A 26,569-nucleotide genomic window follows, 5' to 3' on the forward strand; every position below is an offset into this window, starting at 1 on the left:
GTTGCCCTGTGCTGGACTCTCTCCAGCAGGTCCCTGTCCTTCTTGAACTGAGGGGCCCAGAACTGGACACAATATTCCAGATGCGGTCTCACCAGGGCAGAGTAGAGAGGAAGGAGGACCTCTCTCGACCTACTAACCACCCCCCTTCTAATACACCCCAGGATGCCATTGGCCTTCTTGGCCACAAGGGCACAGTGTTGGCTCATGGTCATCCTGTCGTCCACTAGGACCCCCAGGTCCCTCTCCCCTACACTGCTCTCTAACAGGTCGTTCCCCAACCTGTACTGGAACCTGGGGCTGTTCCTGCCCAGATGCAGGACTCTACACTTTCCCTTGTTATATTTCATCAAGCTATTCCCTGCCCAACTCTCCAGCCTGTCCAGGTCTCGCTGGATGGCAGCACAGCCTTCTGGCGTGTCAGCCACTCCTCCCAGCTTAGTGTCATCAGCAAACTTGCTGATAGTACACTCAATTCCCTCATCTAAATCATTGATGAATATATTAAATAATATTGGTCCCAGTGCTGACCCTTGAGGCACTCCACTAGTTACAGGCCTCCAACTAGACTCCGCCCCATAGACTACAACTCTCTGGCTTCTCTCCCTCAGCCAGTTCACAGTCCACCTCACTACCTGATCATCCAGACCACACTTCCTCAATTTAGCTGTGAGGATGCTGTGGGAGACTGTGTCAAATGCTTTGCTGAAGTCAAGGTAGACCACATCCACCGCTCTGCCATCATCCATCCACCGTGTTATTTCCTCATAAAAGGCTAAGAGATTGGTCAAGCATGATTTCCCCTTGGTGAAGCCATGTTGACTGCCCCTCATAACCTTCTTATCCTTGATATGCCTTAAGATGGCACCAAGGATAAGGTGTTCCATCACTTTCCCAGGGATGGAGGTGAGGCTGACCGGTCTATAGTTACCCGGGTCCTCCTTCTTGCCCTTTTTGAAGACTGGAGTGACATTTGCTTTCCTCCAGTCCTCAGGCACCTCTCCCGTTTCCCAAGACTTGGTAAAGATGATGGAGAGTGGTCTAGCAATGACTTCAGCCAGTTCCCTCAGCACCTGCGGGTGCATCCCATCTGGACCCATGGATTTATGGATGTCCAGATTGCTCAACTGGTCTCTAACCCATTCCTCATCGACTAAGGCAAACTGCTCCGTTGACCTGACTTCATCTAAGGTCTCAGGGGTACAGGGCTCTTCAGGACTGCCTGCAGCAGAGTAGACAGAGACAAAAAAGGCATTCAGTAACTCTGCCATCACTGTATCTTCTGTCACCAGGGCACCCATCCCGTTCATCAGTGGGCCTACATTGCCTCTGGTGTTAGTTTTGTCTGCCATGTATTTGAAAAAGCTCTTTTTGCTGTCCTTGACCCTTCTCGCCAGGTTTAATTCTAAGGAGGCCTTAGTCCTGCTAGCTGCCTTCCTACATCCTCTAGCAGCAGCCTTATATTCCTCCCAAGTGGCCAGCCCCTCCTTCCATGACCTGTAAACTCTCCTCTTCCACTTGAGCATACCCAGCAATTCCCTATTTAGCCACGCAGGTCTCCTGGCCCTCTTCCTTGACTTCCTACGTGTCGGGATGCTCTGATCTTGAGCACGGAAAAAGCAATCCTTGAATGTCAACCAACTGTCTTGGGCCCCTTTACCTTCAAACAGCCTTGCCCATGGGATTTCCCCTAGCAATTGCTTGAAAAGGCCAAAGTTTGCCCTGCTAAAGTCCAGGGTTGCAATTCTACTTGCTATTCTACTAGTCCTACCACACAAGATCCTGAACTCCACCATCTCGTGGTCGCTGCAGCCAAGGCAGCCCTCAACCCTTACTGCTTCGACCAGACCCTCCTTGTTAGTGAGGATGAGATCCAGCAGCGCTCCTCTCCTGGTCGGCTTATCCACCATTTGCAGGAGGAAGTTATCATCCATACACTGGAGGAACCTCCTGCACTGTGGCTGGGTTGCTGAGTGGTCCTTCCAGCAAACATCAGGGAAGTTAAAATCCCCCATGACGACCACGGCCTGTGACTGTGAGGCCGCTCTCAGCTGTCTGTAGAAGGCCTCGTCAACTTCCTCACCCTGATCTGGTGGTCTGTAACAGACACCCACAACAGTATCGCCCCTGCCAGCCTGCCCCTTAATTCTCACCCACAGACTCTCACTACTAATCAACTAGCCCTGAAAATGGATGGCGCTGGAGCATCGGGCCCATACCCGGCCATCGCCAGCAGTGCGAGACCCCGCCACCGCGTGTTCTCGAGAGGGAGCACGCGCGCTGGGGATGAGGGGCTAGGCCACGACGAGTAGGAGGGCCGCTGCGGTGCGCCTCGAAGCCTGGGGTGCGGGCCCGGGTGGAGCCGCCGCAGGTGCAGATCTTGGTGGTAGTAGCAAATATTCAAATATACTGTATACTCCAGATCCAGTTATATCAGAATGAGATTATGCTATATTTTAATATTATAGCCTCTTGCCCAGTGGCTATAATACTGAACTTTGCAATATCTGTGTTTTGAGAACCTCCCTGGGTAACTTGTTCCAGCAGCCATATGACCTCGTGGGAGGTGGTGGGGAGGAAGAAAAAGAAGTTTTTCTGTATCTAATTTCAATTTACCGTGTTCCAAACTGTGTCCATTCTATCCTGTCATCTTTTTCATCATGCCATTTCCAGGAAGAGTCTGGCTCCATATCCTCTTTTGTCTGCAACAGATACCTTCCTATGTAGTTGCCTCCTAGTCTCAGCTGGTGCTGGGGGTTATACCTGCCCCAGTGCAGGACTTTGCATTTCCCAATGCCGAGAACTGTGGCAGGTGCTGTGCTGCTGCTGGTTCTAGTTGACCTCCTCATGTAGAGGGCCATCTGCTGGTTGACAGTGTTCATGATTTGTTTTCCTAAAGGCCTCTTCCTTGGTAGGTAGTTCTTGCATTGTAAAATCTTAAATCAGGAACAACTGGAACATGAGTTCCCTGGGGACTCTATGATCATTTCATATCACGTATTTATCGTTACTACCAGAGAAGAACACTTATTCCAATTAGTGACTAATCATGGTTTTCACTATAGAAAAGAAAATCTGAAATAGATATTTTCTGGCTTCCTTTCCTCCACTCCGCTGTCCACCCTGACATCATCTGACATTTACTCTTCTTGGTTTAAAATTTCATAGTTATAATTTTAATTGTAAAATATTGAAATATTTTAAAGTGAGCTGATTTTTTTTCTAGGTTTTTTTTTTTTTTCCTCTGTCTGTGTAGTGAAATTCCTAGACAGCATCTTAAGAAGAAAGGACAAAGAACAGACAACTGATGGTGCTAGCAATAAAACTTCAAAAGTACAATAATTTCTGAAATAATAATAGTTAAGAAATAGCTGGATAGGTGTACCATTGACATTTGGCCATTCCTTGAAAAGGTGACAAGCCTTAGAGGAAAGGCATCCCAATGACTAATGCTGCGGGGGGGGGGGGGGGGGGCAGTAGCCTTTTGCCTTTCTTGGAATGAAGGAGAAATTTCTGAAATAGGTGGTTTGGTCTCTTATCTTTTGAAAGCTTCAATATGATCTTTTCTATCATTATAGTTACTCCTTTTGTTTATAAACAGTGAAAACACTTTCTTGTTCAGTACTCTGAAAGGTGAAAGGGTGAAGTTTTTCTTTATATTCTGCATATTTATAAATTGCATATTTATTTATATTCTACAAATTCCAGCCAATTATCATTTGTAATTTCAGGTGGATTTCCTACTCTCTTAATTTACTGTTCTTACTGTTATTAGTGGAAAGAGGGAGTACTATACTGCCTCTTCCTAACTGAAAACCAGCTTTCTGGTAACTCTCAGTTAGGCCTCTGCATTGTATAGCTTCATAGATCAATGTCTCTAGTGATTTATATCTTCCCATTGATTCTAGAAACTTGCCGTTTCCATACTGCAGGGTCTGTTTTCATCTCTTGTTTTCTCCTAGCTATAGGGCCCCAAGTGTTTGATCCAAGGGGTCAGCACCCATGTATTATTTTTTTCGTGTATAGAACACACTGAATACTTTGAAATAATGGTCACAGCAGGATGTCATTTAAGATCTACAAAATACTGTTGGTTTCAGGAAAGCAGTGACAGTTTAAACCAGCTTGAGAAGCTTACACAATGTGGGAGCTGATTGTAAGTTTCTCATTAATTTCTGTGGGAACTGGTTTACAGTGTGCAGCATAATGCTAGTTTCCATCTAGTGAGATTTTAATGTTTAATATTTTTATTGTCTCTTTGTTCATACAGAACATTAGAGGTGTAGATGAGATGTTACTGTGGAATTCTCAACGGGCTGCTGTACCTCCTGTGGTACAGGCATGTGTCTTAAAATCTTACTGGCTCCGGGGAAACCAAGAGATGGGTTGTTAGTTGGGTTTTTTTTGCCTCCATCTTACTTCCAGAGCACCATTTCCATCTGTTGCCTTTTCACAGAAATTAAAGTGCATTGAGCAGCAGAATAGCACAAACTCTGCTGCTGCTGGACTTCTGTCCTGGAGAGTATTTTGTTGTTCTTGAAAACCCAGCCTGCCTTTAATTGTGCAATACATGAGTCATACAACAGAAGACTGTTCAGAAGAGTCAAAAAACGTTCTTTATTTGAGGTAACACAACTAAAGGAATTTAGAAGGAAAAAGGAATAAGCTGCTGTATGCCATCATTCGCTGCCTTCAGCATGCTCATGCCAGAGCTTTCTGCAGGATTTGGTCAACATCATACAGGAGGTGCACATTTCCTCTTCCAAATCTCTCTCTGCTCCTTCCTGCCTCCCCCCAGCTGGCAGCTGCCTTTGATATTAGCATTTTAAGATGATTCTGTCATTCCAAAAGCCTTTGTCATCCTCCTCCTTACTTGACTTGACTTTAAGCAGAGAGTGTTTAAGAAGCATCTGCTTGCTTTCTTGAGTGTAGATTTTCCACTCTACCCCTAGTGTGTGTCATCCACATAGAACTGGTTAAAGTGACAGGGCAGTGCCCTCAGCAGATTGCATGCTTAAGCATGATTTTTAAGGTTAGTAATGTTTTCCTCAGTTTTGCAGCTTTTCTAGGTAAGCTAGGTGACATGTCAGGGACTTTTTGCAGCCCATGCCTGAAACTCATGTATTATGACTGAGTAATAAAATAGTTTTGAAATTATGTGAACTTAAACACTGAAGCAGGGGTAGCAGTAGAATCTTTGAGATTTTCTGTGCACTGTAATAAAACAGGATGTGTATTCTTGATATGCCACTAGTGCGCAAAGTTCATCAAGTTTTTTAACTAGAAGATGAATGGGTTACTTCTTTACGTGACTGGGAGTTGTTACTCTGCACGAAGTTGCATTACTCCCCTTTTTGTGATGAAATGTAACCTATGCTTTCTTCTACCTTTCCTTTGAAATTGCTGCCCTTTAGTTTGAGCAGGAGGGGTGTCCCTGTGTAGATGTTTTCTTCCATTGTTAGCCACATTGAATTCATGTCACATTCTTTTCAGAAAATGATTGCTCATGTTTAAATTGTAACAAAGAGATACCTTTGTCAATTTTACTTTTTTTTTCCCAGAGTTCATCAGTGTTTTATGTCAATGCACTCATCAGGGCGGCTTGAAGGGAAAGTGGTTTAATGGATCTTTTACAGGTGCTTGGTCATTGAACCAAAGAGTAGCAGCAAGAAAAAAAAACAACCCAACCACTATATTTTTTATTCCTTTGTGATCAGGATAGCACTAATGCTGGAAACCTGATGGAATGACTCTTTGATGTCTGTGTTTTGAGGCTCAGAATGAGATCTGTGCCTATGGTTTGTGTAAGAGTATTCCATGATTAAGACCATTGCTTATAAAATTGATTCTTGATTAAATTTTTAACATAGTGATGGTCAATTTCTAAGCTAGTTAATATTTAAAAAAGATATTATTAGAAATGTGATCCATAGTTCTGATTTTTCATTCTGTTGTGTTTATGGGGTTTAGTTAGGAAAATGTCTTGCCCTTAACTCTTCAAGAGTTGTATTTGCTCAGTTATTCAAGCTGGGCCAGTTCTTCATGAAAATGTGTATTTTTATGCTTATACAGAGTTTGTGTTCTGCAGTAATTATGGGAAATTCATCTCACTTACAGACTAACCCAGAGCTTGTGAAAGTACATGCTTTTGCTTATAAGACTCACAGGAAGGCACATGAAGAAAGCTAAAAGCTCATTAAAGGACTTCTCCCGATTTGTGTTGGCACTCATTATTTTATGTTGATTTACCTCACATTTTCTGTCCTTAATCTTCTCAATAGTTGTCACAGTGCATCTGCTTATGTAGTTAGAGAACATGGTTTACAAGGTAGAGACTGTCCCCTTTGTGTTGCACTCAGATGATATTTCACTCTGTACATCTGTGCAGTTCTCTTTTTTTCCCTGTGTGTTTGCATTGTTGTTTTGGGCAGTATTTTACACTGCCTGCTTGTAGTCTCAATGTTTTGCTTGCTCAATCTCATTCTCTCAGCACAAAACTTGGACACATAATTAATGGAGTCAGTAAGATTCGCTGTTCAGTACTATGATTTTTATAGACCTCTTGTAAAACTCAGCAGCCGTAGTCCACTCAGCAGCAGCAGCATCTAGTAATAACCCAATGTGACTGACTCGGTCACTTCTGAAAATTTTACTGTCAGTTTGATTCTCTCCAGTTATATATTAGTGTGAATCTTAAATCAGTATGTGGTAGCTTGGTTCTCAGCCCATTATTTAGTAATTCAAATATTAGCTCTAGATGGAGAAAGGTGAAATACATTAGGCATGAACATATGTTAGCTTTTCCTCAATGAACCACTTTATATCTCAGTGGCAAAAGGTTTTCACTGAAAGCTGATATGCTCTGTTTTCATTGCAACTTCTAAAGAAGAAAATGCAAGTTAGTTTATTAAAAAGATGGTGCGTTCCACTTTTAAAAAATCTTAAGTAAATGTAGCAGTTAAACTGTGCATACACTTTAGCAGAATTGGCACAGGAGCATGTTTCATAGACCCTTCATGACTCCACTTATTTAGTGCTGTAATTGTAACTAGCAACTTGCTCTGTCTTTTTCATTTACCTACAAGGGAGAATTTTATGCTATTTGCATAGTTAACTTCATTTGCACCTATAAGTAATGACATTTAAAAAAAAAACATTTCAGGAAAAGCTGTCAGAAGACAGTAGGAAATGTAACGAAGGCATGGAAAAAATTCACACACCAGCAGATGAAGATTCAAGAAGTGAAAGCAGCAGCACTGAAGAGGAAAAAGAAAAGACGAAATGGCTGCTGGAGCGTTTGAAAGCTTTGGAGGTAAGAAGTACAATGGTTTTACACAGAAAAAACACACTGCCCCCCCTGCCTCATTGGTTTATTGGCACTGAATCACCCTGTAGTATAAATCTAGTCTTTCACAGTTCACCTGTAGTCCTGTTGTGGGGTGGTTTTTTTAATGATTCATTTACTAAGGATGAACGAGAAGCTAAGTCTTAGAACCACTGAGAGGATCCCTCTCTAATGTTGAGTATCAGATATCTTTAAAAACAAATTCATACATTATTCTTCATTTAATTGGCACCATGTAATAATAATTTAGTTTTTTTTACTGATTATGTCTCGATTTCAAAGGTGTTTGCTTGAGTTGTCCAGATTATCAAATGTACATTATCAGAAACTGAGTATGAAGTTACATTTTCATGCTAATAAACAGTTGGACTTGATGATCTTAAAGGTCTTTTCCAACCTAAAAGTTTCTGTGATTCTATAATTATTAATATTGTAAGACTGGTATGCATGGTTTAACAACTGTCATAAAACCAGTGTTGCTTCATTGTAGCTTATTGCTCAACTTTTAATTGTTAGATTGCTTGCTTGGGAGAGCTCAGATCTTTTTACTGCTGGATCGCAGAAAGTATATGTCCTTGTAGACTACATGGAGAATTGCACACTCTATGTTTTGAGTGCATTTCTGGAAAAATTAAGATGCAAAATGGTGCACCTTATGGTAATTCTTAAATAGAGGGCAAGTTTCAAAGTTTACTGAGGCAGCCATGGGCAAGGTGCAGGTAAGACTATAACCACTATATATATTGAACTTATTTTGTGCTCCTTGATAGAAGCATGGGTTTCAATGTGTTTTAAAAAATAAGACTATGCATATTTTAATATAATTTTGAACTAGTACAAAGGCATCTTTTTAATTTATCAAGTATTTCCTCCATTCTGTTCTGTTCAAGGGTCTATGTAGTGTTACAGATATGAATAAATAAATGCCTTAGAATGATCTTATGTTGTAAACAAAGACTTCATCACTTAGCCTCAATGTTTTTGCCTAAGTGGCTCTTTTGAATCATTATTTTGAATTATACTCTAATAAAATGAAAACTCTATCTTTGTTCTTGAGGACTTTATTAGAAGTAGAATGTGAACAGTTATAATGTTTGGATCTAAATAGCAAATCTAAAAGGCAGTCTCTTCAATTTTTCTTTCTTTTAAAATCTTAGACTGTAAACCAGACATATTTGATATTAACTCTAATTTTTACTTGGGAAAAAATACATGATATTCAGTTTTTAAGGCCCATAAAATCTGACGAATGTACAGTTCACTATTGTCTTGCTTTATCTGTTGATGGGGAATGATTGTAGTTTCTTCATAGTATTTTGTTTCCAAATATGCACTATTTGTGTTTGCTTTGCCTTAATTAGTCTGCTTGACAGTTGCAGTTCTTTATGTCCTCAGTTGATAGGAAGCTATTCAATAATGTCACAACCTTTATCAGTTGTGGCAAATTGCCCAGATATATAGTGTAATGTTATAGACAGACAGAGTCTAGTTCTGGAAGGTCAGTGAATAGGTTTCCTGACTTATGTCAGTGCTGTGCAGCGACTTGTTCAAAAACACGTATTAGTGAAGGCCAGTACTTCAAGAATTAATCTACATAAATAGTCTGAGGAGCTATCAAAGAGAAAGATGAACTGCAGGGCCAACATTAATTATGACCCAAGATAATTAAAACAAAGTGTTTCTAATTATGTGTTGTTTAGTGTTACATATTCTTGCACTTGATTTTTCTCTTGAAGAATGTAAATTGTAATGTCAAAGACTCTACAGTTCATTAATTAAGAGACATGCTTTTTTGAAGTTATATGAAATTAGCAGTTCGAATCCTTTCCTATTTGCAGAGTAATTATTCCAAATATTTATTAGTCTATATGAAAATGAATGAAAAACTGCTGTTTGTTAGTTCTCATGCTGTGGGTGTCAGTTTTAAATTGTACTTTATGTGATTAGATGTTAGTGTATCATAAACAATTAATAAAATCAGCAAGGCTAATAAAGTACTTATTAAAGTTGGTCCTCCATCTGTGCACTGTAAAATCTGAAGAGTGACTATAAATAAACCCTAGTAATAATAGGAATAGTCAAAACATGGGACTAAATCCATTAATGTCTAGTAGCGTCATTTCATGGGTATCGGCACGTTTAAGAAATCTTTTAGATTTCTTTGTATTTGTTTGTTGCTCAAGTGTAGCTCACGAAAAGATGTAGCTTAATCTGTTAGAGTACTGTGAAAGTATTTCATTCTCCCTATCTATATTCATTGTCCTATTGCTAGAGTGAGCTGCTCTTGAAATGAAAGACCATATGTAAGTGTGTGTAAACATGTATGTAAATGTATATAACAGTGTACTTCTAAGGAAAAATTGGATAAGTCCAAGCTAAGTTTCGAGTGAATGAAGTACCAAAAGAGGAAAGCTGTCGACCAGCACAGGGATAAATGGGTGGTTTAGCTGGTACATATACAATATACTAGGTTATTTACTTTCTTCTAGAATCATAGAATCAGAATTGTTAGGGTTGGAAAGGACCTTAAGATCATCTAGTTCCAACCCCCCTGCCATGGGCAGGGACACCTTACGCTAAATCATATCACCCAAGGCCTTGTCTAGCCTGGCCTTGAACATTGTCAGGGATGGAGCATTCACAACTTCCCTGGGCAACCCATTCCAGTGCCTCACCACCCTAACAGGAAAGAATTTCCTTCTTATATCCAAACTAAACTTCCCCTGTTTAAGTTTTAACCCGTTACCCCTTGTCCTGTCACTACAGTCCCTAATGAAGAGTCCCTCTCCAGCATCCCTATAGGCACCCTTCAGATACTGGAAGGCTGCTACGAGGTCTCCATGCAGCTTTCTCTTCTCCAGGCTGAGCAGCCCCAACTTTCTCAGCCTGTCTTCATAAGGGAGGTTCTCCAGTTCCCTGATCATCCTCGTGGCCCTTCTCTGGACTTGTTCTGAAGGTCCATGTCCTTTTTATGTTGAGGACACCAGAACTGCACACAATACTCCAAGTGAGGTCACACAAGAGCAGAGTAGAGGGGCAGGATCACGTCCCTCGAACTGCTGGTCACGCTCCTTTTGATGCAGCCCAGGATACGTTTGGCTTTCTGGGCTGCAAGCGCACACTGCCAGCTCATGTTCATTTTCTCACGGACCAACACGCCCAATTCCTTCTCCACAGGGCTGCTCTGAATCTCATCTTTGCCCAACCTGTAGCTGTGCCTGGGATTGCTCTGACCCAGGTGTAGGACCTTGCACTTGTCATTTTTAAACTTCATAAGGTTGGCATCAGCCCACCTCACAAGCATGTCAAGGTCCCTCTGGATGGCATTCCTTCCCTCCAGGGTATCAACCGAACCACACAGCTTGGTGTCATCAGCAAATTTGCTGAGGGCGCACTCAATCCCACTGTCCATGTCAGTGACAAAGATGTTGAACAAAACCGGTCCCAACACCGATCCCTGAGGGACGCCACTCATTACTGGTCTCCAGCCAGACATTGAGCCATTGACCACAACTCTTTGTGTGCAGCCATCCAGCCAGTTCCTTATGCACCGAGTGGTCCATCCATCAAATTGATGTCTCTCCAATTTAGAGACAAGGATGTCGTGTGGGGCAGTGTCAAATGCTTTGCACAAGTCCAGGTAGATGACATCAACTGCTCTACCTGTCCCTCAGTTCTGTAGCCCCATCATAGAAGGCCAGCAAATCGGTCAGGCAGGATTTCCCCTTAGTGAAGCCATGCTGGCTGTCACCAAGCACCTTGTTGTTTTTCATGTGCCTTAGCATGCCTTCCAGGAGAATCTGCTCCAAGATTTTGCCAGGCACAGAGGTGAGACTGACTGCTCTGTAATTCCCTGGGTCATCCATTTTCCCCTTCTTGAAAATGGGGGTTATATTTCCCTTTTTCCAGTTGTTGGGAACTTCACCTGACTGCCATGATTTCTCAAATATGATGGCCAGTGTCTTCACAACTTCATTTGCCAGCTCCTTCAGGACCCACGGATGGATTTCATCAAGACCCATGGACTTGTGCATGTTCAGATTTTTAAGATGGTCTCGAACCAGTTCCTCTCCTACAGTGGGTGCAAGGTCTTCATTCTCACAGTCCCTGCATCTGCGTTTCAAGACTTGGGTGGTTTTGTCAGAGCATTTGCCAGTGAAGACAGAGTCAAAGAAGTCATTCAGAACCTCAGCCTTCTCCAAATCCCGTGTGGCCAATTCTCCCGAGCGCTTCCTGACAGGGCCTACATTCTCCCTAGTCTGTTTTTTATTTGCCATGTACCTGTAGAAACCCTTCCTGTTATCTTTAATACCTCTAGCTAAGTTTAATTCTAACTGAGCCTTAGCTTTCCTATCCTGGTCCCTAGCTTCTCGGACAACATCCCTGTATTTTTCCCATGCCACCTGTCCTTGCTTCCACTAATTATAAGCCTCTTTTTTCAATTGAATTTTCCTCAGGAGCTCCTTATCCATCCGAGGAGGACTCCTGGCCCTCCTGCTGCACTTCCTTCTCGTTGGGATGCAACACTCCTGAGCTTGTAGCAGGTGATCCTTGAATACCAACCAAGAGTCTTGGGCCCCTCTGCCCTCTAGGGTTGTATCCCATGGAACCTTCTGAAGCAGGTTCCTGAAGAGGCCAAAGTCTGCTCTTTTGAAGGCCAGGGCAGTGAGCTTGCTGCACGCTCTTCTCACTGTCCTGAGGATCTCAAATTCGAGCATCTCATGATCGCTGCATCCAAGGCTGCCCTAGAGCGTCACATTTCCAACCAGCCCTTCCCTGTTGGTGAGCACGAGGTCAAGCATGGCACCTCTCCTTGTCGGCTCCTCTATTACTTGCAGAAGGAAGTTGTCTTCCACACAATCGAGGAACCTCCTGGATTGCTTGTGCCGGGCCGTACCGTCCCTCCAACAGATGTCAGGGTGGTTGAAGTAACCCATGAGAACAAGGGCCTGTGAGCGTGAGGCTTTTCCTGTCTGTCTATGGGGTGCTTTATCCGCAGGTTCTCCTTGATCAGGTGGTCTGTAACAGATCCCCACAGTAATGTCTCCCATAGCTATATTCCCTTTAACCCTGACCCACAAACTCTCTGTTGACTGCTCACCTGTTCCCAGACAGTTCCATACTCTCCAGCCTATCCCTAACATAAAGGGCAACTCCCCCTCCCTGCCTGCCGGGCCTGTCTTTTCTAAAGAACCTGTAACCTTCCATTCCAACACTCCAGTCATAGGAGCCATCCCACCATGTTTCTGTGATGCCTATTATATCATACCCCGTAGACGTGCACACATCTCTAATTCCTCTTGTTTGTTCCCCATGCTATGGGCATTTGTGTCGAGGCATCTGAGCTGAGCTCCAACTGAAGCCAGCTCATTGGCTGGAGGGGCTGGGATATCTCTACATTGCTCCAAGCATTTATTATGAGTATGTATGTGGAAAACAGCTTATTTTCCATACATGAAATAAATTGCTTGTTCCCTTCCTGGAGTGTTAGCGTGGTAAATATGAGGTACATGGTGGTTTTCTTCAGGAATTTCAATGCAAGGAAAACTGTAGTCATCTTGGACTGTTGGATGTGGATCAGGAAATTGTCAAACCTAAGTGTGAAGAAGGGGTGAGGCTTTACTTTCACTAAAAGCATTCTTTAAATGACTTCGATATCAGAAGAATTGTGTTTAATTTTTTTTTTTCCTCTGGTGCTGTCAAATTTATTGCCAAATAAATTTCTGTTATAACTTTCACGTTCTGTGAACTTCTGTTTAACCTAGAAATTTTCTCACTGAACAATACAAATCAGTATAACAGTATCTTTGCAGTCAGCCCAAGTGAAAGCTATTACATACCTTGATAAGAAACATATATACATATTCTCCCCTTGCTCCTTGTACATCCTTTATCATTTACAGCAAATTCTATTTCCACTCTACTGACTGATAAATACCATATGTTTCTAATCAAATGCAACAGATGACAAATAACAAATGGTTCATACCATCTTATATCCCATTTTATGCAGTTGAAATTAATTGTGATTTGCTGAATATCAAAAACTCCTTTGTGCCTTCAGCATTTTTAGTTGGCAGCTCTTGAAATGCCACTTAATTTACTTCAACAGTTATGATCAAATGCCTTCTAACTCTTACAAAAAAAAAAAATCTGTGATAACTTCTCTGTGTATTTGTAATGCTGCAAAAAAATGAAATATTAGTGAAGTACAGTGAGTAACATAGCAACTCCTTGGTGAGATGTAATTTTTTTTTAACCTGCTTTCATCACCTAAAGATTTTATTTTTTTTTTTAAATGGCAGACAGAAATGTACAAAAAATATAATTTATTCTGGACATGTACCAACCCCCATGCAGCAATTTCAGATATATGTGGGCATATATACACAGTTATAGTAAAACAATAACGTTGTATTTCCAGTGCATGTAAGTTGGAAATTTTTCACAAAACCTGAATTTGCCCTTTTTGGTATGTTAGGTATTATATGGCCTCTCATAGCAAGACTGTATACTTTCAGCACCAGTTTAGCACAGAGGAAAGTTTTAAGAATATTCTATATTTTAAAATTGCTGTCTGTAAAGGCCTTAAAAGACTGTCCCAGACCTTTGTTATCCAATATGGAGTTATGGGCTCTCTGCCCCAATTTGGCCTTAAATGACCGAAATACAGGCTGCCCGAGCACCTGCATAATTGCAAGTGAATTAAACTGATGTACTGAGCTAGTGTCAGTCTTAATCTAAACATGTCTGTAAAAGCCATAGTTACTTTGATTTTTAAAATTTAATCAGTGATAAATACTGTGTCAGATTTGAAGGCTTATTAAAGTCTCTCATTTGCACAGACATTTATGCAGTGAGGATAATTCAGTATGAATTAACTTTGTCTAACTGTATGAAATGTTCTGGCTCTTCCAAACTTCCTTCTTTGCAACTACAGTAGTGCAACTTTCTTAGAAAGTTTCTTACTTTTGGTTAATTATGAAGAAAGTAAGCTGCTTGGGATTGCTCGAAACTAAATGGGCCAAGAGCACTTAATGGAGGTTGTTTTGAACAATGTTCTGCTTTGCCAATAAAAAAGGGATCTGTAGGATAGAGAAATTTTGTTGGTGGCATTATGTCCTTTCCAGTATCTACTCACACTCCCCTTTCTTTTTGAGAAATTGAAAGGACGTGAGGAGTGTGTGTCCATCTGTTACAGGATAAGTAGTGCCTGGGTTTAGGATAGGACATCATATTTTTGCTGACACTTGCTGTGTTTCATGGTTGAATGAGCATGCCTCATGCTCCCCAGTTAGATGAGAAGCTTACCTTCACCTTGTTATGGGGAATTAATGAGTTTTGATTATGTGGGAGCAGTCTCAGCTCTTCAAAAGAGATGATGTACTCACCTAAGCCTATGACTAGCACAACTAACGCCTTGCTAAAATCACAGTATTTATGTTCAAATTAAAATAAACATTGTTAACAAGGAAGTGGTTACATGGTTTGGTGAGTGGCCCCCTTCCCTCCCAGAAATTCTGCAATTTGCCAGAGTTCCACTGGCCTCAGAAAGTAACAATTCAAGGCTGCTCACGACCTGATATTTTTCACCAAATACCAAGCTATTGGGGTAGCATTAAATTGTAACCCTGAAGTTTTCAAATGAAAAGCCTAATTCATGTGTGAAAATCTCATTGCTTGCGGGTGAGTGAGACTCAAAGTTTCAGTAAACTAAGCTGCTGTAGAAGCAGCATCTGCTAGCAAAGAGTCATGAAACCACTCTAATTTTAATTATAGAATTTTGCCCTCTTGCCCTTTGCAGTTCATCATAGAAAGATGTGTTTTGTTTTAATAAATTGAGCTTTGGGAGAAAACTCACTCAGGATAATCAGCTAAATGTTCAAATATATTAGAGGGGTAATTTCCCTTGTATCATCACCATTAAACAAATGAGGAAGTATGTCAAGTATTTCCGATATTGTGTTTTTACTACCCTGAAGAGGAAGAAAGGCACGGTATCAATGAACTATCAGGAAGATAAAAAAGAAATATGAGAAGGGTACATATTTCCTTTGAGTGGATTGAGAAGATAACTTTGAGTGGGGTGCTGGTGGTTTTTGTTTTGCTCTTACATAATTCTCCTTTTTTTTTTTTAACCCCACTCATTTTCCATGTGCTACAATGTAAAATGATAAAAAAAATCATAATTATATTATTTTCCACGGAAAGAATCATACCATATGCAGGGGAAAGAGCCTGAGTTTCTGAAAATAACTGTGAGGAAAAACTTCTTGTTTATTGAACGTTACTTGCTTCACTTGGGTTTATAGGAAATTGGTATCACTTTACTGAGATGCATAGAAAAATCATGAAACTATTCAATATTTTGTAGCAGTGTTCTAAATATTTTGTAGCGACCAGTCTTGTTTTAAACAATCCATTTAATCTGATTCAGCCAGAAGCCTCTTCTTAGCCCAGTGCCTTGACCATCCACATTCATTATGCTTATCAGTCACCAAAGGCCAACCTATTTAATCCTAATTATTGGATTATTTTACTTTTAAATCGTTTCAGTAGGAGATTTTTATAATTACTTTTCTGCATTGTGTCTAAGAACTCTTTTATAGCCAAGGATCAGATAATGCAGCAGGGAAAGTCTTATTTCCAAACTTGTCCAGTGGCTGATAATGAATCAGTGCTGACCTGCATCACTGGTTTCAAAACCAGTCCAGTTTATCCCAGCTCTTTGCTGGTGATCGTATCGGGAAACTGTTCTAGCTTCCCAATAACTGAGTAAATTTTAAATTAAAACTGAACAAGTACTATCAAGCTGAACGCGTTCTATAATCTGTTGATGCTTGAACTCTTCTACTGCAGGTCAGTGGCTCTGTTGATCCTAGTCTTTGGGAAGCAAATTTCATGGCTGCTACCTTTCTCCTTATCTGTGTGCTGTGAGGTACTTCCCTTTTTGCCATCTGTTCTCACCCACTCATGCTGGTCTTTAAATACATCTCCCTCCCAGATGTTTTACCCACCCCCCTCCCAGTGCATGCCCTACTTCTGTTCATATCTTTCATTGAGGCTTTTCCACCCGTCCTGCATGCTGCCTGTGAGTGCATGAAGCTGCATTTACCATAGTCAGCAAAGAAGCTGAATAGCTTTCAGTGGTCAATGCACCTTACCAGTTGGGATGTTAATAGAAATAATGTCTTCATATAGAAGCTGTAGACTAATAGAAACCTCTTCTGGGCAGCGCATTAAATCCAGTTAGTATGTGAAGAGTATTTAACAGAAGAGAATGTGCTTGCAGACACGTAAAATATTGAGGATCTAAAAGGACTTCCTTTTTTCTCTCTTCTTTTACACCTTTTTTTCCTAAACCAGTAGAAATTCTGGGCAATTTCTTTTTTGGCATGCAGAAATTAGGATGATCTAGCAGGGATATGAATTTATACAGGGATGTTGAAAATATCTGTGCCCACTGAATGTAGGAAGAGCTGTTCAGAATTGCTGGTTTTTTATTGCTGTAACCATTTGCTGCTATCATTAGAGGAAGAATGCTGATCTACTGTTACACCAAAAACGTCCATCTCCTGAGATGGGAAAGTGCCTTAATGCATATAAGGCTGTACGTTAAGACAGTGCCTCCTTGACTAGTGAAGAGGCATGGAGGAGGCCATGCATATCTGCATTTTTCTGACTGTTCAGTTCAATGAAAGCTTAAAATACTTAGTTTCTAAAACCAACCATGGTGCCTCCTGGAAGTTTTAATTTGAACAGATGGTATTGTTTTCTTTTCTAACTAAGTCTGGGATAAAAAGATACTGAATCTCATCTTCTATAAAGCACCACAGCAGTGGTTCAGCAGTTAAATGTTTTGGGTCACAACATGCAGAGCTTCTGAATTTTTGTCACATGCTGAAAAGGTAAAAACTTACAGATTGCCTCTGCTTTCTAATATGAGGTACCCAAGAAGCAGTAATCTGCCAGAATTTGCTAATTCAGTGAAGTGCTCAACAGAACATGCTCCAACTACTGTTCCTATGCTGTTAAGATTAAAACTGCATTTAATAGTTTTAAGTGTGACATCATGTCATACCCCATCAACTACTTACATAAAGGGAGTTTTGCTGCGTATCAGAATTCTTCTCCCTTAGCCTGCTCATGCAATCAATTTAGGTTTTAATAAAAGTTACTAGCTTTGTAGCATCAGATATTTCAGTGATCTTATCACACGCATCAGTCTATCCAAGTGAGGTGCAAGGCACATTGGGAAGGCAGAGTTAAGTAACTTAAACTGTTCTTGACTTGTAACTTCTCAAGTTAGAATGACATAAAATATTCTTTTCCAGAGCAGTGAATCCATCATCTTCCACGTGAAATAAACATCCTTAAATGCAATTTTAAATTCACAGTAATATTTTAGGGTATTGTTTAGAAGATCCTTTAGTTTACCTATTGTGTTGATGCAGTTGTGAAAATTATAGGTAAACTATAGTATTGTCAAGATAGTATATTAAGCTCTGTAATTCCCCCCCACAAGAAAAAAGAACTTAGAAAAGCATCGAACATTAATTGTAGCACAACAAAGTGTAATTGCATATATTGTAAAAGCAGATTATAAATTTTTTTTTTTCTCTGATATTCAAAATTCTAGTACAATGGCTCTTTTCTTACAGCTAAGTACCAGTACTTACTTAGCTGATACAACAAATACTCTTTAAATAGTTCAAAGTATTGAATACGGCTACAACAATAATGATTTGGCGCCAGAAGGTCTGAGGAATAGGCATGATCAGGGAAGAAAAGGTAAGTCACAGAAGTCAAGGAAAATCTTCTTGGTTTTATTAAACCTGTCAGATTTCCTCTATTGAAATTAATGTTAACTGTGTTCTGCAAAAAGTCCTTGCTAGGTTGCAGTGAAGGAATCTGATATTTCAGTCCGACTTTTATAATTTAAATAATGATAGTTTTCAGTGCCCTTCTCTCCATGTATAGTGCCTTCTTGCAAGTAATCAGTAGATAATGTAACTCACCTTTTTTAGCAATCAGGCATGTGGTACAATTGAAAATTCACTCTCCCTGCTGAATGAAATGAGATTTTCCAACACTGTGTTATAGATCTAGGTGATTGTGTTTATCCCAACACATCTATCATTCAAAGAGTGAGACCCAGTAGTTTTTTTAAATAGTTTCTATCAGGTATGCACTCTGGGCCCAGTTCTGCACAAGCACTTTCTGTGAGCTTGCTCATTGCTCATAGTGGCACCTCTTTCAGAGGAAAGATTCTGTGTGACAGAGATTGTAGAATCACACCTTATATTTTTAATTTACATACTAATGCATGTGATTTGGCAGTAATGCCAGCTGTGTGGTTCATAAACTAAATAAATAGCTGCAGTTCATTTCAGACTATTAAGAAAACCTGGTATTCTGTGGACATTCTCTACTGGCTCTATAGAAAATCTCAATCAATTTACCTCACCTGTTGGAGCTAAATCCCTTACAACTCTAGCAACTAGCAAAATAATTCTTTTTTTCCTTTTCTCTTTACTGGCCTCAAAAAATAATGAAACAGTAATGAAGTCTCATAGTGATGCACTTTTTCTTAATTCAGTAGTTACATCCCTTTTGTTTGTCTTGTAGAAATACAGAATTGGAGATTATAGCTGGGATTCTGGGCAGGTATAGTTACACTCATATTACTAGAATTACTGGAGCTGTGCCGACTTCTAGCATATAAGGTTCTTAGCTCCTGTGTCAGCCATATGTTTAACTATACACGTGAAATCTGTATGATTAACATAGTCCTGAGATTCAATATTCACTAGCTTTATTATGCAGCCACTTTAAGAGTCCACAGCAAAAAATACTAAAATGATTATTTTTAAGTCTGTTTAATCTGTCATGGTGACAAACACAGATTTTAAGATTAGTTATAAATATATAAAGACAATAGATAAATCGAATGTGGAATAGTCTGACCTCAGTCAGTCCCTTATGTTTGACTCTGATTTTCTCTGATGGTTCTGTAGATATCTCTACAGATATCTACACTCACTAACTAGTTCTCTAATTTCAATGTGTCATCAAAACAGCTATACATGGGTACAGTATAACCTCATATGCATGGGCTTGGATACCTGCATCACATACATACATATTGTAATGAGCATTTGCCTGCTGAAGATCTGCATTACTATTAAATGCCAAGTAGAAGAAGGGGTTTGTTTTCTTCATAAAGGCAATATTTTTATATGTTTTCACATATTGCCCATTCCTGCCAGTTGTAAGCTGCCTTTCCCCATATGGGATGAGGAAGATCCTCCATTCTGTTTTGTCTCAAGCTGAGCACCCTTCCTCTGTTTCCCCCATGAAACAGCTAAAACAGAGTCTCTGCCCCAGGACAGCCTCTGTTGTGCTGTTCAGCAATGTGCAGCAGTCACCTTCCCCTGAGACTAACAACTGCCTTCTGATCTTTTTGACGGATGCCCGTGTTTCCTGTGCAGGTGGGGAAAGGATTAGACTGCCTGGCAGGACTCTTCAATTGCATGTGGGATATATAGGCACATAATGCCATCTAGAGGGCAGAGTTTCTTCCCTTCCTACAGCAGTACCTGTGGTAACTGCTGGCTTTCCATCATACCTTGTGACAGTGCTCATTCATCTTTGTGATTCATGCATTTTCCTGTTCCTCTTCTCATTAGTATGTTCTCATACAAGACCAAGACATGGAAATTATTTAGGAGAAGAGAAACACTCAATTAGTAATTACAACTGTTTCCCTTTAATAAGCCTGCAGGTTTCCTTGTTGTCTTCAATCAGTCAAGTGGGCGGTTTCTCCAGAAAAAATCCTCTGATTTTAAATGCTCTGGGTCTTAATGCTTAAGTTCTTTAGGAAGAAGTTCCTTGAGAAAGAGGAAGAAAGTAAGACCTAGGTTTGTTATTCAGCTTTTTGGTGAACTGTAAGAAAAAGAATACATACAAATTGGTTACTTTGCTAGACAAGGTCCTTTTTAAAGTTACTGCAGCGACAATTTCAGGTCAGCTGAAGAAATGGGTCTGAGGGTTGCGCTTTATGTAAGTCTGTTGTGTGTTTAGGCAGAAGAACTTAAATCTTCTTTTTATGTATGTATCTTTTCCACTGAAATACTTATTTAGTATTTCTCTCAGTTTATGGCAAGCTGGAAATAAGTGAAGACAGGCTTTTCAGTGAAGAGGTCATATGGCTGAAAGCGCCAAAGTTTCTTCTTAGGTGTCTCCTAATAGCTCTTTCTTTTTCTTCTTTTAAACCTTACGGAGTTTGCTTCTTTAGACCTTAGACATGTCAGAGAAAAGTCTGTTGCCTCCTCTTTGATAATATCCTCCAGTCCTGTATTACATTTGTTTTAATTATACTTCAGCTGCTAATACCAGTAATGACAGTTGTAATTTTTTTTTTTCTAAAATAAGCAATGGATGTTCTTTCTGTAACCTTAAATCTGATCTGTATCATGACAAATCTAATTTTGTAAGACACCGTAGTGTCTCCCCAGTGCCATGCAGAGGTAGCTCTTAAATAAATGCATACATTAATTTGATTAAATTAAGGTAGGATGAGTGAAACAGAAAAAGAGGCTTTATTACAAACTTTATAAACAATATAGTCTTTTTTCTATAGTGCCCTGCAAGCAAGGTAGTTCAGGTAGCAGAGGCAGTTTAGCTGGATGGCCTGGTTTTCATTTGAACTAATTAACTCTTCTTGAAAACCAGGGTATTAGCCCCAGTAGAATAATGTGTTAGCAAATTGAGGCAGCTTTAGCAGATCTTTGCAGGGCTGCTTGGTCTAGTGGGGATATCACTGCTAAGGAAACAGCTTGTGTCTTCCTTTTGGTGTGGTAGAATGTATTTTTTTCTGTTCCAGTGGTGGTCTTCCTTGTACCTTTTTTATCAAATATTTTGTCCTTCACAGTGTCCATATATTAACTATGAAAAATTTTACCTAGTTAGATGGGTAAAAACAGGTATTCTTAGGTGTTTTTTTTTTTTGTAAAAAAGAACTTGCTAGTATTAGCCAAGAACTGTAATGTATTCAAGTTGAATAGAAATAAGAGATTAGAACTTCTCATGGTTTTAAGCAGCTGATTTACCCTGCTAGTGACCTCTGCCAATCAGGAATATTTCCGAATTGCAGGCCAATCTGACAGAGCAGTAGTGTGGTCGATCCTAGGTATATATTACATTGTATAGTATTTCATACATCTGTTTATTTTTGTTCTTTTCTCTGCATTTTCCCTTTAGGCCAATCAATTAATCACTGATTCAGCTCTTGAACAGCAGCTTGGAATAAGATAACAGCAACATTTTCTCGTGTTTCATACTAGCCTTAGTGTAGTTGGCTATCAAACTCAGACATGTGAAGGTGGGTGCAGTTCTGGTGGCTGCACTTGGGTTGTGCTAACTTAGGTGTGAGTCAGATTTGGTGCATTACTGCTGCTGTGCTTTTCATGCCTGAGCTTCTTACAGGAGCACCACTGAATCATCAACTTCAGCTTAATGTGTGTTTCATATGGGATTGTACTTGTCATCCAGAGCCTGTTTTTTTAGGAACTACAGTTTACTACTTTTTCAACAAGATACGTAGTCTAAGGCTTTTCTTGGACCTCCTGCAGATGTAGTTTACCAACAGATTTAAGTACAGAGAACAAAATCAGATAAATTTTATATGCTGAAGATCAAGTTTAGGTAAATAATTGGATTGTATTTAGTACACCACAGTAACAGTTAATTATAATTAAAGTAGAATTTGCTTTCCATGTAGCTGGCTTTAATGTGTATGTTTCTGTAGAGTTTAATAATTTCTATTTTCAAAAGTACAGAGCTGTAAAACTATCCAAGTAAAAAGTTCCTCTAGTACCTCTGTCATATGTAGGAAAAGGCCTTCCAAACAGGCCTATATTTTGCTTTGGTGTTATGGGATATGCTCTTGACTTGGCAGTTGACTTCCTTAGATCTATCACTATTAATTTAGGACCTGAAGATAGCCTGCTATATGTCTACCTTAGCAAGCAGTGCAGTGTAATAGGAGCAGATCCTCAGAGACAAGGTGTTTGTGCTAAGGACCTGACATCCGTATTGTAAACATTTGAGGGTATTCACTTTGGCTGAGCTATAGTTAAGGCCACCAGTAATTTAGTCCCTATTCCAATTTCATGTGAAAGAAGCCCAGGCTGTTGACTCTAAGGCCACATTGTGGTGTCAGCTGTAGTCTGGTCAGTGCAATAATCAGAAAAATCACTTGGGAAAAACACTGCTCATCCAAGCCAAAAAGCCAATGTAGATGAACCTTATGTCAGCAAGCAGCATAGAAGAAATTTCGTATGACTAGTTAGGATAACATTCAGGAGCTGCAACATCAGACAGTTTCTAAAGGATCCTCATCCCTCTATATCCATCATCTCTGAAGTGAGCACAGTATGCAGAGCAGAAAAAACAGATGTAACCCCAAACTGTTGAAGCTTTTAAAACAGACAGCATTTGGGGTCTGGGTTGTTGTTCTTTTGGGCAAAATACAATTACTCTGCAAATTCACTATTCCACTCTAAAAGATGAAAATGAATCAGAAGTTTTAATTTAACAAATGTCAGTGCAGAAATCAACCTACTGTGTATTGCAGAGTGGAGTGAAGGGCATTGTTTGTTGCTTTTACTTTGTCTGTAAAAACAAAAGAGAAAAATGTTCAAAGCTTTCAGCAAGGTGATGTTTGCAAAGAAAGTCTTATTTCAGTTAGCAAGAAATTAGCAGTAATTTTGTGATTCAGTTATTAGAAGTTAGCTATTGGCTACAAAACAGTTGCTACGTGTTATATGGCATTTGATCCTATCTGTAATACAGTGCTCCAATACCTGTTCTGCTTTGCTTTGCTTTGCAATTCCTTAGCCAGAAGGAATGGAAATAACTAAAGCCATCAAACAAAGTTCATTTTGAAATACCTGGAGCAGTTGCCTTGTGGGTGACTTCTGATGAAGAAAGTGAAATTGCAGGAAACATTGCCTTCAGAAATAACTCGATGTTCCCGTGTAGTTAAAAAAAAGAGAAACTTGTTATGAATTTATGTTACCAATTGTGAAACAGTTGACATTAATAGGTTATTGTTAAAACCTTTTAACTCCAAGTCTTTAAAGGAATAGACTAAAATGATTCATGATAGGAGAGGGAAAATAGCGTGTTTTATATTTTATTATATTTTAAAATATTTTGTGACAATATCAGTTATAACATCATGTAATACTTTAAATCTTATTGCATGGTACAGCACAGTGAGTGTGACATTTAAGCATATGGGATCAATGTTTTCCAGGCTGTCAGTATAAATCACTTTATAAAATAAATTTTTGGGTTTAACTAAGTGAAAAAAACTTGGCATATGTAATTGGAAAAAAATATTTCTTGATAGAAATTCAGCATCCACTTTCTGAGCAAAACATCTATTGTTTCACCTTCCAGTGAGAGCCAAAATAACTGATTATGGGAGGCAGGTAATGGTGTTGTTGATTATATATTAAAAGACACAGGAAAAAAGCAGGAATTTACTTAGGGTTTTGGTCTTCTCTTTCTCTCATTGACCCCAAGTGCACTCCATTGCTTAGTTTCCTGGGGGAGGCCGGTGGGTGAGTAGGGAGGAGGTTGGTGTTGGTGTTCCTTGAAGATAGTGCCATATTTAGCTCCAAATTTAAACTGTCTACTATTATTTAATAACAGCCCTTCAGTTCAGGAGCATGGAGCAGCACAGAAGTACAAGTTACAGCAGCAGGGCCATTTTCTGCATTGATCTATGAAATTATACTTTGTGTTCACTCCAATATATAAAAGCTGCTTTAAAGGAGAAGAGCTGCTCTTCATAGACAGAATTTCTAGAAATTCAAAAATATATTTGCATATGTGTAATCCTTGGTTTCCTGGTATGTAATTTTAAGGTTTTCTGCCAATTTCATTGACTGTCATTTTCATTTTATCTTTGTTTTTAAAGAAAAATGTTACTTTTTTTTTTAATTAATTCGATTAAAAATTATGTTCTATTCCTGAATTGAATATTTCAATGTGACCTGCCCAAATTAGAAAAGGTAAATTAAATTTGCTAAAAGGAATAGCTGAATTCTTGAATCTTCACTTTTGAAGAAAATGAGCTTAAGGCCTTTATGGCTTTTTCCTATACTTAGATATTGAGATATGACCTGTGAAGCCAAACTGTCTCTTGGGCTTCTTTTTCCATACCTGCTTCCCATTGCCATCAATCAGGAGTAGTATTGGCTGTATTTGCTATGAACATCTCAGGTATGCAAGTAGGGAAAAAAAAAAGAAATGAGTTCTGTTGGAATAAAGTTGCCCAAAGGTTAAGTTTCTTACATACATCTGCAATGTCTTGTTCTTTTCAAACTCTACATTAGATTAACCTTGAAGTTGAGAATGCTACTCAGGAAGGTGTGGATAATGGAATCACGGAAAGTAGAAAACTGTCACTGTGTCAGTAACCTCGCAGTCAAAATTGCAAAGGTTTGAAGGATAACTCATTTAAAGTGAATTCTAAAGTTGCCTTTCTTATTGCTTGTAAAACTTTCCTGAAAGTATATGAGTTTTCCTCAAGATTGGAATTAACAAAAAGCAAAACAAAAAAGAGGCAAAACCACCCACCCTTCTGTTTTGTGATTAAGGAAGTGAAGTTTTTAAAAAATGGTTACTATATGGATCATTTCAGAAGGACTCAAAGCCCTGGAAATACTTGTACTGATTTCAGTCTTGCTTTTAAATTTGATCAACATCTGCAAAATGTTTCCTTTGAAATCAAGGCAAATATTTTCTTTGAAAATGGCTGCACTGGAAGTTTTTTTGAAGCTTCTACATTGGGTGTGTAGGTAGTCAATGGTTTTCAAAAAGTCATTGCTAATTTAAAAGAAAATATTATTTCAATTATTTTTTTCCGTGAACAGTTGTTCTTTTTGAAAGAAGTATTGAAACAAATGCAACAGACCAAATGTGATATGATTAATTCATATATGAGTTTTCAATGCAAAGATGCCTATGTATGTGTTAAATACAAGTAGATATTAAACTCAACAAGCCCTATAAGATTAATCAGATACAGGCCGCTTGCCTTTATCTTTTTGCGTTAATTGTAAGAATCTTAGTTTCCCTTAGAATTTCAGGATCTCATGATACTTTTTTCATGGACCAGAGATTTTATTTTTAGTTCTTTGATAGAGGAAATAACTGCCTGTTAATATTACATGGAGAAGCGCAGTAAGTCTGTCAGAGTGAAATGCTCTCTGTTCTTAATGGAGAACAGTTTCATAATGGAACAAATCACTTAAAATGAGACCAGGGGGTGGGGGAAGAATGACATGGAACATCTGCCTCTGGTTCACAGTTTGCAAGGGTAAGGATCACTGAATATAAATACTGGAAAATCAGAAAATAAATTTTGTGACATGCACACACTGTTCCTTGCATAAAAATTCAGTCATATGTCTTATTTTTGTGTGATGGCATCATGGTCTGTAATGCAGTGCCTGGGTGCAGTGCCTCTAGGCAGACAGTCTGTGCTGTGAGAATAATGGCCATCTGGAGAAAGGTGAATGAGTTTCAGCTTCCTTCCTTCCTGACTGCCCTGTCAGGGATGCTGGATAGCAAGATTGGCATCACATAGCTTCATGGGGCTGCCTGACTGTGAGTGGGAGGGCTTTCTCTGGTCTGGCATTTTACCTCTTATTAATAGCAGCTGCTAGGAACAGGGAATTCCTAGGAAGCCTAGCAATATTGTTTATGGAAGGTGAATGCCTTGGTCTCTGTGCAGAGCAGTGTGTAACACTGAGGCATGCAGTTCAGTATTTTATTCAGGGAATGAGTGATAAAAAGTATGAGCCTTGCTGGGATTCTGGTTTTCCATGAATGTACTTCTATGCTTTATCAAGTCTATATGCATTATATACATCAGATGTAGTATGTGTCTTCAACTTAAGGAAATAGAGCTGTGTACTCACTGTCTCTGCTTATTTACATCTATTTTACTCCTCAGCCTCAAAACATGTTTTATATGTGATCATCTGGAAGACTTTTTTGGAAAAAAAAAAAAGTCATCCTTCATATTTTTAACCTCTTTGTTCAATGCTTGTGTTGACATTGCTTTACCTGTTAGCGCATTGCAAGTCTATTATACTCTCTGTAAATAATGGTAGCATTTGCTGTTTTCTACAATTTGTGGGCAGGTAA

At 39.4% G+C, this 26,569-nt stretch overlaps 1 protein-coding gene across 12 annotated transcripts in view; it reads left to right on the forward strand.

Annotated features, from left to right (window-relative positions):
- The window catches only part of NCKAP5 (NCK associated protein 5), a 505,074-nt gene that overhangs the window by 362,302 nt on the left and 116,203 nt on the right, over positions 1–26,569 (forward strand). For all 12 annotated transcript variants that reach the window (XM_057407188.1, XM_057407190.1, XM_057407189.1 and 9 more), the window contains one exon: positions 7,160–7,309. In XM_057407188.1, coding sequence (XP_057263171.1) covers positions 7,160–7,309 — 150 coding nt within the window. The remainder of the gene's footprint in view (positions 1–7,159; positions 7,310–26,569) is intronic.

This window comes from Pezoporus wallicus, unplaced genomic scaffold (assembly GCF_028554395.1).
Source record: "Pezoporus wallicus isolate ANWC-B61680 ecotype Strahan unplaced genomic scaffold, APGP_CSIRO_Pwel_v1 contig_4166, whole genome shotgun sequence".
Classification (NCBI taxonomy): domain Eukaryota; kingdom Metazoa; phylum Chordata; class Aves; order Psittaciformes; family Psittacidae; genus Pezoporus; species Pezoporus wallicus.